General features: G+C 35.4%; 2 protein-coding genes across 16 annotated transcripts in view; both read left to right on the top strand.

The window, feature by feature from the left end:
• LOC129569588 (paxillin) overlaps nucleotides 1-2,499 on the top strand; it is a 29,800-nt gene extending 27,301 nt beyond the window's left edge. For all 11 annotated transcript variants that reach the window (XM_055448597.1, XM_055448591.1, XM_055448587.1 and 8 more), the window contains 2 exons: nucleotides 946-1,181; nucleotides 1,257-2,499. In XM_055448597.1, the coding sequence (XP_055304572.1) occupies nucleotides 946-1,181; nucleotides 1,257-1,287 (267 nt within the window). In that variant the 3' untranslated portion in view covers nucleotides 1,288-2,499. The remainder of the gene's footprint in view (nucleotides 1-945; nucleotides 1,182-1,256) is intronic.
• A 4,542-nt stretch (nucleotides 2,500-7,041) lies between these two features.
• LOC129569495 (peroxisomal acyl-coenzyme A oxidase 3) lies at nucleotides 7,042-12,656 on the top strand. Of its 5 annotated transcripts, none has more exons than XM_055448343.1 (10): nucleotides 7,042-7,270; nucleotides 9,232-9,538; nucleotides 9,611-9,766; nucleotides 9,826-10,148; nucleotides 10,230-10,512; nucleotides 10,636-10,761; nucleotides 10,879-10,986; nucleotides 11,105-11,339; nucleotides 11,468-11,922; nucleotides 11,994-12,656. In XM_055448343.1, the coding sequence occupies exons 2-10, from the start codon at nucleotides 9,242-9,244 to the stop codon at nucleotides 12,096-12,098; spliced, it is 2,088 nt and encodes a 695-aa protein (XP_055304318.1). In that variant the 5' UTR covers nucleotides 7,042-7,270; nucleotides 9,232-9,241; the 3' UTR covers nucleotides 12,099-12,656. The 5 variants fall into 5 exon arrangements, with proteins under 5 accessions (XP_055304318.1, XP_055304321.1, XP_055304317.1 ...); XM_055448342.1 differs by lacking the exon at nucleotides 7,042-7,270 and adding an exon at nucleotides 8,161-8,843; XM_055448344.1 differs by lacking the exon at nucleotides 7,042-7,270 and adding an exon at nucleotides 8,839-8,924.

Raw genomic sequence — 12,656 nt, 5'->3', positions numbered from 1 at the left:
AAGTCCGTGATTGAGATTAATTCAACGGATGTGTTAAGATTCGTTCGACCAAACATCGATTTTATGAACAGATTTCCTTTGGCGCAAATGTGTAAACAATCGACAAAATCGCCATTAAATCTACCGATTTATCGCATGTTTGATGTTGTTCAACGGAAACACATGCGAGGAATTGATGCTTTAAATGTGTTTAGAATTTGAGAAATTCCAAAACTTTTGTGTATTACACGAAAAATATTACATTTCAATCGTTCAACAAATATTATTTATGAAAATAAACTTCGAAGCGGACATAAGTTGAAGCGAACAAAATAATCGGTGTCATTTGTTCTTCATCGTGCAAAATAGCAGTTGGCAAAAGCGACAATATTTTAATAACGATATTAAAATTAATGCGACGCCAAACGAAATGACAGAAAAAATTATTTCATACTGGCACCGTGGCCACAGCGTGCAGCACCAGAGCATCACTTCGATTTTGGTAACAAGCGGGCAATAAAATATTTGGCCAACAATTTTTACACACATATTTTCATTGGCACTAGCGATTATCGTGCACTGGGCTGTGACGAAAATCACTCGGCTCTGATTTGCTTCGTCTCTCTCTCTCTCGTTCACAGCCTCTTTCGAAGGCGAACAAAATCAAATATCCTAAAAATAACATTTCAATTTATATTCACGATTTTGTTTGGCGAACCAATTTTTTTCTCCTGCTGTTGCTTCTTCTTTATTAATATTAAGTAAATAAAATTGACATTCACTTTGAGCCGTTGAGGACACACAGCGGAAATGCTCTACATATGTTCGACGAATGTTCAGTAAACACACAAATCTACTCCAGATCGAGTTTGTTTGTTGATTTGCCATTCATTTTACAAATAGATATGTTTACACTCTCGCAGAGTATATACAAATGATGTTAATGACTTTATTGTTTTGTTGCAGGATTGCCGTCAACCCTTCCAAAATGGATCATTTTTCGATCACGAAGGATTGCCTTATTGTGAAACTCACTATCACGCAAAACGTGGATCACTTTGCGCTGGCTGCTCCAAGCCAATCACTGGACGGTGCATTACTGCTATGTTCCGAAAGTTCCATCCGGAGCATTTTGTGTGCGCTTTTTGCTTGAAACAACTCAACAAAGGCACATTCAAAGAACAAAATGATAAGCCCTACTGGTAATTCAAATATTCAAAGAATTTTATTCGAAGATTTAATTTTTTCTTAATTTTATTCCTTTTTTTATATTTAAGCCACGAATGCTTCGACAAACTGTTCAGTTAAAGCAAATCACGTGCGATCACATCAACAACAACAACCGATGATGACGACGAAAACATACAGAGAAATCCCATCTAACTAACAAACAAGTCAATTTCAAACGAGAAGATCATTTTATTAATACAATTATTAAAATGAAACGCGCATTTCTGTGAGAGAAAAAAAAACACACATACACAATTTGAAACGATATCGTTAAGATGAACTATTTTATTGAAATTAAAGCAAAACGACGCAAGGAAACGAAAATCATTTGCTAAATTCTAGTGTTATTCTATTGAGATATATTATTTTTTTCATCTGTCTAATGTAAATAAACGAATTGGCTGGAAGGACTATTTACACGGACGAGACATTCAACGATTCGATTTATCGTTCGCGCACATCGCAAATTTAATTTGCAAATTACGCTCGCGAGAAAGCACAAGATCATTCGCGTGCTCTTTTAATGTTTTTCTTTTTCTGTTGCATCGTTTATCTAAATATACTCCTCCTAATTGTAGTATAAATTATCGCTTGTTCCAAATTCATTTGGTTTTTTTTTTTTAAATCCAATCAAACAACTTTATATCTCCGACATTTATTTTCGGAATATAAACTTACTAAAAAACAATTGCTTTCTTTTGTAAATAACGAGAAGAACTACAGCCGACAAATCGAGAGAATAATTTTGTCAATTCGTTTTTCTTCTAATTTTTTTTTTCGAATATAACTAACTGCAGTTTAGAAGGCGCTACATTGACATGGTTTCCGATTTGTTGCGCACACGCGTGTCAATGTTTTTTTATTGTAAATAAGAAGGAGAAATGAGAATGGGATGCCATTTACGTCAAAATGCATCAAGTGCATCTCAAGTCACGATCGACTGAGATTCAGATAGGAAAAAAACAAAGCAATGAAAATACACACTCACAGCGAAACAAACATAACGAACAGACTAAAGAGATACTTCAACCAATTGTAATTTTTATTTTTATACTCGATCATAATAAACAATGATTTGTTTGTCTCGCAACAAACAAACTCATTCCGAATCAAATCAGGATTTTATACTGCACCACACATAATCCGTTCATACTAAAACTTAGCGCCAAAAAAACAACTACAACAACAATTATATCACATCATGAAAATTATTATGAATGCTGCAGAAGCACAAAATAACTTGAAATTCTTTTTTTTCAATAAACATAAAGACTTTTTAACAATTTACAAGCGTTTTGTCTTTTAATGATGAAATTACAAAAGGTGTTGTATTCAAGTATTCTGTGAATTGGAAGAAAAAATAAATTTTTTCATATTTTCCCCTTTTTTCATAATGTTCAATGTCTATGTTCATTAGGGTGGTCCAAACTGATTTATCATGGTAAGGTATATGCTCCCAATAGCTTAAAATTAAATTGGCCTCAAAACTAGCTGATTCCCTTTTTCAGATAGAAAAAATATTAGAATCTAGTGGTCGATAGAGCGAAAGTTGCGCCTGGTCCCATAGACTTCATTGGCACATAGTGTTGGCTTCCAATGTTGACCCAGTTTGAAGGGCAGGTGTCAAAAAGTGAAAAAAGTACAAAAACCACCCCAAAGTTGGTAAACCTCACTACTCAACCCCAAAGCAATTGCATTTTTGGATTCCTCGTCGAAAATTAGCCATGACTCCCGAACATCAGTTTCTAATAAAAACCTCTCACTTTGGCTCAAATCATCTCTGAATGTGCAGTGGGAAAAATTGATATTTTTCTATACATTTATACGGATTTTTTTTGCATTTTTCCGGTTTTTCTCCCATAACTCGAACCCCATATGAGACGGAGCAGAATTTTGTTCAGCAAAGTTTTAGATCTCGCTGAAACCTACAATTTTGTTGCGCTTAGTCATCACTTATCTCTTATCAGTAAGGAGAAAACAGTGATAATTGATAAAAGCTATGAAGAAATTTCAACTTTTTTATTGCCACTGTGAACAAAACAGCGTGATCAACGAGATAAAAGGTCATAATTCCCATAAAATTTACTCATATCCTCAGCTTGTTGTTCACACATAATGTTGACGTAATCCATATCGTATGGTCCATATGGGCCTATTATTTTATTTTAATCATTTTTTGTTGTTAAATGCAACCGCAAACTCGATCAGATAAAAACGTCTGCGTTTTCCTGTTCAACTTGATTTTATTCTTCTAAATTTTCTCACTCAGTGACAATTGTTTGAGAAATTCAAATATACGCATAACTAATGGTCCACTAAAAAACATTTGCCATATGTGTGAATAGACGGCCAGACGTCGAACAGAATTAATTTTTTGAACTAATTAATTGTTTTACACTGCGGTAATTATTTCGGAAATAAATTTTTATGAATAGTGAATTAATAAATCTGTTCTTTTTTCCCCTGAAAAAGTAATAAATAAAAAGTTTTACGAGCGTAAAACGGACTTTTCCGCACAAGTATTTTTTTGAAGTTGATGTCCTCAAAGTAATCATGTAAAATGACCCATAAAGTGTATTTTTAAATGGAAAAAAGTTGAAAATAAAAATTAAAAAGAAGACCATCATGGTTGACCAATCATTTAACACGGCTAACGATAAGAAAATGATATAAAAAACCAGAAAATGCATTTTGAAATGAAAAAAGTTGAAAAAAAATTCAAAAAAATATAGAAAAAAAGTCAATCATGGTCGGCCATCGTGTTATAAATCATTTAACACGGATTAACATGATAAAATCGTGTTAAAATAAAAAGAATTACATTGGTAATCCCGAACTTTTCCGTACCGTTGGCCTGCGTTGTCTGTAGGTACTTTTGGTTATTTTTTGTGAATTTTCTTGAAATAAAGGCAGTGAAAATATAATAATAAAAATAAAGTGAAAAATCGGTCACTTTAACTAAAACTTCGACAATTTTGTATGAGAGGTACCCGTAAACCGATTTCTATTGGCTTCAAACTTTCTGAGGTTTCATTTTTTGGAGTAAAAATAAGATTCTGAAAGTTTCATGTTGATCGCATTTGCAGAAGTTTGATTTTTTGTCCTCAATTTTTTTCGAAATGTTCTTGGAAAAAATTGAGGGCCAAAAATCAAACTTCTGCACATGCGATCAACATGAAACTTTCAGAATCTTATTTTTTCTCCAAAAAATGAAACCTCAGAAAGTTTGAAGCCAATCAGAATCGATTAACGGGTACCTCCCATACAAAATTGTCCAAAAATCGGTAATTTTAGTCAAAATTTCAAAAATTTTGTATGGGAGGTACCCGTAAATTGATTCCGATTGGTTTCAAACTTTCAGAACCTTATTTTTATCCCAAAAAATGAAATACAAGAAAGTTTGAAGCCAATCGGAGTCGATTTACAGGTACCTCCCATACAAAAGTGTCAATTTTTTGAGGTTTTTCTTAGGGCAAGTACCCCAGGATCAAATCAAAAATGGCTCATCTTCGAACTTAAACTAAGTTTTTCGAATACAAAACTTTTGGCGTTTCCAGATTTTGATTATCTCAATTATTTTTTGAGTTATCGTGTTTACAAACAGCTACGACAACGACGACAACGACGACGGCACACGAACGGAAAAGTGTCTCAAAAAGTGGTTTTCTACGCGTTTCATGAGTTTTTATGATGATCTAAGCTAATTTTGCGAAAAAAGTTTTCGGGACCAATTCCTATACTTTCCCTTGACACGTTGTGTACGGAAAAGTAACAAATCAAAAATCCGTTCTATGATAACAACAACAAAATTTTTTTTCAAAAAAATCCAAGGGTGAAATTCTATGACATCCGACAATTACCAGATGAACTAGTCCAATTTGACCCAACTTTTGATACATCCAAGGTATGTACTAATAGTGACTCCTGGCCAAATTTGAGCGAAATCGTTCAAGCGGTTCGAAAGTTATCGTGGACACAACCAAAAATCGTAGTTTTTGGGCCATCATGGTCGGCCATCATGTTATAAACCATTTAACACTGCCTAATATTATAAAACTATGTGAGAACGATACAACAATCCACTCTAGGTTGATGAAAAAAGACATTTTTTTACTTTTCCGTACACAATGTGTCAAGGGAAAGTATAGGAATTGGTCCCGAAAACTTTTTTCGCAAAATTAGCTTAGATCATCATAAAAACTCATGAAACGCGTAGAAAACCACTTTTTGAGACACTTTTCCGTTCGTGTGCCGTCGTCGTTGTCGTCGTTGTCGTAGCTGTTTGTAAACACGATAACTCAAAAAATAATTGAGATAATCAAAATCTGGAAACGCCAAAAGTTTTGTATTCGAAAAACTTAGTTTAAGTTCGAAGATGAGCCATTTTTGATTTGATCCTGGGGTACTTGCCCTAAGAAAAACCTCAAAAAATTGACACTTTTGTATGGGAGGTACCTGTAAATCGACTCCGATTGGCTTCAAACTTTCTTGTATTTCATTTTTTGGGATAAAAATAAGGTTCTGAAAGTTTGAAACCAATCGGAATCAATTTACGGGTACCTCCCATACAAAATTTTTGAAATTTTGACTAAAATTACCGATTTTTGGACAATTTTGTATGGGAGGTACCCGTTAATCGATTCTGATTGGCTTCAAACTTTCTGAGGTTTCATTTTTTGGAGAAAAAATAAGATTCTGAAAGTTTCATGTTGATCGCATGTGCAGAAGTTTGATTTTTGGCCCTCAATTTTTTCCAAGAACATTTCGAAAAAAATTGAGGACAAAAAATCAAACTTCTGCAAATGCGATCAACATGAAACTTTCAGAATCTTATTTTTACTCCAAAAAATGAAACCTCAGAAAGTTTGAAGCCAATAGAAATCGGTTTACGGGTACCTCTCATACAAAATTGTCGAAGTTTTAGTTAAAGTGACCGATTTTTCACTTTATTTTTATTATTATATTTTCACTGCCTTTATTTCAAGAAAATTCACAAAAAATAACCAAAAGTACCTACAGACAACGCAGGCCAACGGTACGGAAAAGTTCGGGATTACCAATGTAATTCTTTTTATTTCGATATAATCCAAGGGGGGACCCTTGGGTGATTTTCTATGATGTCCCAAAAGTACCAGATGAACTGGTCCAATTTGGCCCAACTTTTGATACATCCAAGATATTTACTAATTGTGACTCCTGGAAAATTTTGAGCGAAATCGCTTGAGCGGTTCGAAAGTTATCGTGGACACAACAAAAATTAGCACACTTTTTATCACGTCGATCGCTATACTTTTCTCACACACTTTGTGTGCGGAAAAGTAAAAAATGTACATTATCTGGTTAAAAACAATCACCGTAATAACATACGAACGAATATGACATAGAATATCAAATTAACGTTAATTTCGGACAGCAGATGGATTATTGATAGTTGTACTTGTCAATGCCATAAAATCAGTATATGTGCAGTTCTTATTATCCGCGCCATTCAATGAAACCACTGAAATCACCGTCATTGTAACGAAAATATAAGTCACCGTAACAGATGATTAAAACAAAAACCGAATACCACACAGTTCGAAGCTAAGCCGAGTGTTTTGTATAAACTGTGTCGTTGTGTTGGCATAAAAATAGAAAATCCTTACGGTGGCCAAAAATGGATTCCAAAACAACTGACAACAGAGTGGTTGAACCATTCACAATAGACAGTTGTGTATATGGGTAATTGGAACTGGCGGATACAATTGTTCATTCGGTATGAATCGATTCATGAGTCATGTGAATGCGTACTTCAGTTCGAATTACAAGCATGTCGTCAGACGAGCGATAAATGTAGCGGGAATTGGCTATTAAGTGAATGTTTTATTGTACGAGTACATATGTACTCAGTATCGTGTGTTATGTACTTTTTGTTGTTGTTGCCCAATACATTGAGGTGGTATGATGAATTCGATATACTTTATCACGTAATGTTCATTCGTTCTCCATGTACGGAATTCAATCATATTTAGTTCTAGTTTTGGATTGAAGCGGGAACGTTGGTTTTGCTGAAAATAATTCGGTGAGTGCCGGGGCCCGGAGTTGAATAATTCAAATAAATGTTAATTGAATAAATCATAAGTTAGCATATGGACACCAAGTGCTAATTCCTATGCGATTTTAACTTGAGTCGCATGTTTTTCGGGGCGATAAATAAATACACCCATCAAACAAGTGGCCAAGTTTGATCATGTTGATTTGTTAGTTTTTGAATATTCAATATTAATTAATGTTTAAACACAAGTGGAATTCGTACCTAGAGTGACGTATGTTTTAGCGCAAAAAAGCAATGATTTCGATTAAATTCAAATATTTTCAATTCAAATCAAAATAATTCAAGCGTCTCAATTAATTAAACATGTAAATTTATATCGAACGGAGACAGATCATTTCCCCTCAATTTATCAAATAAAGTGTGGATTCAGGTTGTGGTTTCAGTGGCATGTTTTTCGCAAATGAAAAACGATTGCATGTAATCGCAATAGAAATGCAAATGAGTTTTGACCTGCATCAATCCTGAAGCAATAAGATTTTTTGTCAATATAAAAGTGTTTGTCGAACTGATTGAACCGATGGGTCACGTAATATAATCATCCTAAAACAAAATTGAACGACATTGGTGTTTATTATCACTACATCGGCTTTTCAGTATGATTCAAACCACATGAATTTCAATAATTTGCGCTTTCAGCAACACCAGCAATTTTGCCCATAAAAGATATAATAAAATTGTTCGTAGTGCGACAGCAAAACCGATACCGACTTATCAGATTAAAGAAGAAGAAAAAAAAGCGAAATGAAACGATGACAAAAACAGAGAGCGGGCGAGTATACAATCAACGAAAATATCCATGGAAATATCCATGGAAATAAATCGAACGATTGGATGAAATTCATAAGAAAAACACCGAACGAAAAATCGATACACAATCGTGTCACAGTGTGTATAGAATGTCGTGTATAAGAACGAAACAAGAAAAAAAAAGAACAGCGGCACACAGGAGAATTTTCCTAGTCTCCATCCACAAAAAAAAATCTACTCTCTATATATACACCACAGAGGAATGGATGTTTATAGAGAGAACACTGTTCATATGTGCGAGATTGCTGTCGTGCCGAAGTGAACCGTATATATACTTTCATACTAATGGATTGCACGTGGTCAGTGTTCGCTTTGTATGTGTGCGTGTATGAGCGTATGTATGCCATATCGTCGGGGCGGCGAATGTATTTGTGCGGAATATTGTGATTGTGTGTGGCCGGCATATTTGACAAGTTTACGTTGTGTGTATAGTGGCGACAGCTAGAGCAATGTGCGTGAGCATCAAACAAAACAAATGCGAGAAATACACACAGCCAACAACAGAACAGAGTCGAGCAGAGGATCTCATTCACAAATTCAAACAACAAAACTCTATGTGTTACACAATATTCGGTCTCGTTTGCGCACCAATGTCACACGCAAACATCATACGATATGCTTTTTCCCTGTTTCCGACTCTATATCTCCCTCTCTTTCCGTGTGTCTCATGTGTGTCTGTGTATGCATGAGAGCGTGTATAAAGCATGCAATTGTATATCCAATATCATATTTCGTGAGCCAAAAGAATTTTTTTTCTCTCTCTACTCATAACACATTTTTAAGGTTATGGGTGTGTGTTGACGATACATTTCTGGTAACGAAACCAACGAAATAATTAAAAATTAAAAATATCTCGATTTTTATCCGAATTTGGTTTGTAATTATAATTCTGTGTACTATTTTTTCGAAATTCCATTTAATCATCGTTTCTACGGAATATTTCACGCAATTTGCAATTAGTCAGTTGCAGTGTGTTATCAGTGGGAAAATTTTCACAGAAATTCCGAAATCACAGAAATTCGGGCAAATCTTGGAAATGCACTTGAAATAAAATCGTGCCAACTTTTAGCCCACTGAATTATTGTGTTGTTTTCACTAAGTTTTTTATTTTCTTTTGTCAGAAATCTAAAAATGGCAAGCGTAAGAGACACAAGTTTCATTCCGGATATGCCGTCTGGTCCACTGGATGAATATCGCAAACGAGCGAAATTCGATTGGAAGCAACTGCGTTTAGTGTTTGAAGATGAGAATTTATTACGGCTTAAATATAAAACATGGAATAGAATTGAATCAAATCCATTGTTTGCTAAACCACGACACACACTGTCCGCCGATCAGCAAAAATACCGAGCTGCCATGCAAATGAATGCAACAAATCTTCTGAAATTAGCACCGCCCGATGTTGATAAAATGAATCATAGTCAAAAGGTGTGTGTGTGTGTTTACGGACTATTTATCTGTGTGTTGTTCGGTTTCTAATGTCATTGTTTCGTTTTTTAGACACGGTATTTGATGAGTATCAACGAGGCCCTTCGTTCAGTGTGTCCTAGTCTATCGGTGAAAATAGCGCTCGGCGTTGGATTATTCAACAATGCACTGCTCGCTATGGGTACTGAACGACACACCAAATATTATGAAGCTGCGTGGAAAGGAGAAGTATGACACAAATGTCCATTGTTTGCTTTCGAATAATTAATCGATTCGATTTATTACAGATTATTACGTGTTTGGCCATCACCGAAGTATCACACGGCAGCAACACAAAACGCATTCGAACCACCGCTCGATACGATCCAAAAACACAAGAATTCGTCATTCATACACCGGATTTTGAGGCAGCCAAGTGTTGGGTCGGGAATCTCGGTAAAACTGCAACAATTGCACTGACATTTGCCATTCTGTACACGGGTGATGGTAAAAATCATGGTCTGCATGGTTTTCTCATTCCAATCAGAGATCCAAACACACTAAAACCATATCCAGGCGTTTTAGTCGGCGATATCGGCGAGAAAATTGGACTGAATGGCATTGATAACGGGTATGCTGATAAGCCAAACGACCGAAAATAGTCATTTTTGATAGTTATATCTCATTTTTGTCTGACATAATTCCACTTAAGGTTTGTCATGTTCAACAATTATCGCATACCACGGGAAAACCTTTTGAACAAAACCGGTGACGTAACACCGGACGGTCAATATGAAAGTGTTTTTGGTGATCCAACCAAAATTCTGGGAGCCGCACTTGAATCATTCTCCGCTGGACGCATCGGTATCATGCAAGAGTCATCCAATACGCTCGCCGATGCCATCGTCATTGCCGTACGGTATGCGGCTGTTCGAAAACAATTCGGCCAAGATATCAACGGACCTGAAATGCCAATCATTGAATACCAACTGCACGTAAGTTCAACACAAACTAATTCTTGAATCTATTTGAAGAGTTCATTTTTTGGACGCTATTTAGAGACGGACATTTCAATTTCGATGACGTAATGAATAATATTTGATTTAATGATTTTACAGCAATGGCGTCTATTCCCATACTTGGCAGCTGCATGTGTGCTCAAGATTTCTGTGACAACATTGACTGATGTTTATTTGGCCATAGTCGAGAAATCCAGGGCAAATAGCAATGGTTTTGAGGAATTGGTAAGTAAAATCTCATGACTTTACACTTATTTACACAAAAAATAAAGTCGTTGGAAGTGCAATTCACGGTTTTCCAACGAATAAAAGAAAATATTGAACATAATTTTGTAATTTTAGACCAAAGAAGTGTCAGAGATTCATGCGCTGATATCCAGTTCGAAGGCATTGCTGACGTGGACCGCCAGAGATGCTATTCAAGAAGCACGTGAGGCTTGCGGTGGTCATGTATGTACTTATTTTTCGTCAGAGTTCCGATGAAAATACCGCTAAAGATTGAATTTGTTGCGCAAATCATTTGCTTCTCCTTTTACTAATCATTTCATTCATTCTGATGACTTCGCAGGGTTACCACAAAGCTGCCAATTTGGGTGAGCTGAGAAACAATCATGATGCATGTTGTACATATGAAGGCGATAATAATGTGTTGGGCCAACAAACATCCAATTGGCTCGTTCGACAATGGGAAAATGGAGTTGAGAATCCATCGGGCACAGCTGCATTCATTGATAAACGTGATGTCATTATGAAATATACCTTTGAAAAAGTTCGGGATAAGAATACATTGAATAGTATTGAATGTGAGCATTTTATCTGATTTTCTTTATTTTTCAATTTAAATTTGTCGATCTTGTGATTTCAACAATCCAGATTCAAAAACCACGAATGTATTCATTCAATAAACTAAACCATTTGACTTAAATTCCAGTTTTCATTGACTGCTACGAATGGCTAATGTGTTACCTCATGGATTCAACGTCAAAGCATATGCAACAATCAACAAACAGTGGAGCGAGTAGATTTGATGCACGTAACAATGCTCAAGTGTACCGTGCCCGTGATTTGACTCGAACTTATTCCGAGTATTATGCGCTAAAAAGTTTCCAAAAACGGCTGACACATCCCGATATAACCAGTTCACTGCGACCGATCTTGAAGTTGGTTGGTCAAATATATGGGTTTTGGTGTTTGGAACGACACTTGGCGTTATTCTACCAAGGCGGTTTTTCCGCAACCACCGCACAAAATGCATTTGCTGACACAGTACAAACTGAACTGTTACGCCTTTGTGGCGAATTGAAAGACAGTTCTGTAGCCATTGTCGATGCGCTCGCCCCACCCGACTTTGCTCTAAATTCAATAATCGGAAAATCCGACGGATTGGTAAGTCAGCCAAATGACGGCAATATCAGTGACGCTGTTTGAATAACACTTTTTCTTCATTTGAATTTCAGCTGTATGAAAACCTGCAGAACGAATTCATGACGAATCCGGGTGCTATGGAACGAGCCTCTTGGTGGAAAGACGTTCGTATACCCGTCGCCAAATCCAAACTATAAATTTAAAAATAAAAGATCGCAACAATAGCAACAACAAAACAACTAGATTTATATATGAAAAGAGCGCATTTCCATTTGTTTAGAAAACATTTTATTGTAATAGCCCTTTTCCATGTTCATGGAACGGCTGACTGGGTGCTATGAGAAGGCTCAATTTATCTACACACACAAAATATTTTTTTTCTCGATTTTTTTTTTAAATTATCGTCATCGGCAACCAGTCCAGCTGTTCAATTCAACTGTATACATACACTGATATTATTATTTTGTTTTTCATCTGTCGAACGTTTTTTATAAATGGCGTTTTATCATCTAAATCTATTTTTTATGCGAAAGGAGTGAACAAACGTATTTTTTACATGGATAAATATTAACATCTCAAATGATTCAGAAAAACGGAATATATTCATTGTTCACACAAAAAAAAACATCCAATATCATTGAATCTATCAAGTGTTTTAGAGAAATTCCTTATTTATAAATGTGCCTGAATTGTCCTAAAAAACAAGTAAAAAAACCATTTGAAATAAATCAATCAAGCAATTTGAAATGAAAAAA

Source organism: Sitodiplosis mosellana, unplaced genomic scaffold (assembly GCF_009176505.1).
Source record: "Sitodiplosis mosellana isolate CC-2019 unplaced genomic scaffold, AAFC_SMos_1.0 Smas_scaffold_38, whole genome shotgun sequence".
NCBI classification, from domain to species: Eukaryota; Metazoa; Arthropoda; class Insecta; order Diptera; family Cecidomyiidae; genus Sitodiplosis; species Sitodiplosis mosellana.
The sequence above is the reverse complement of the archived record's forward strand: the minus strand, read 5'-3'. Positions and strand labels throughout refer to the sequence as shown.

Excerpts from the sequence above, each read along its gene's own strand:
- LOC129569495 (XM_055448342.1), top strand. The coding sequence starts at position 8,815 with ATGCAATTGTATATCCAATATCATATTTC. Across the intron at positions 11,340-11,467 it reads TACATTGAATAGTATTGAAT|TTTTCATTGACTGCTACGAA; the intron begins GTGAGCATTTTA and ends CTTAAATTCCAG. Across the intron at positions 11,923-11,993 it reads TCGGAAAATCCGACGGATTG|CTGTATGAAAACCTGCAGAA; the intron begins GTAAGTCAGCCA and ends TTTGAATTTCAG.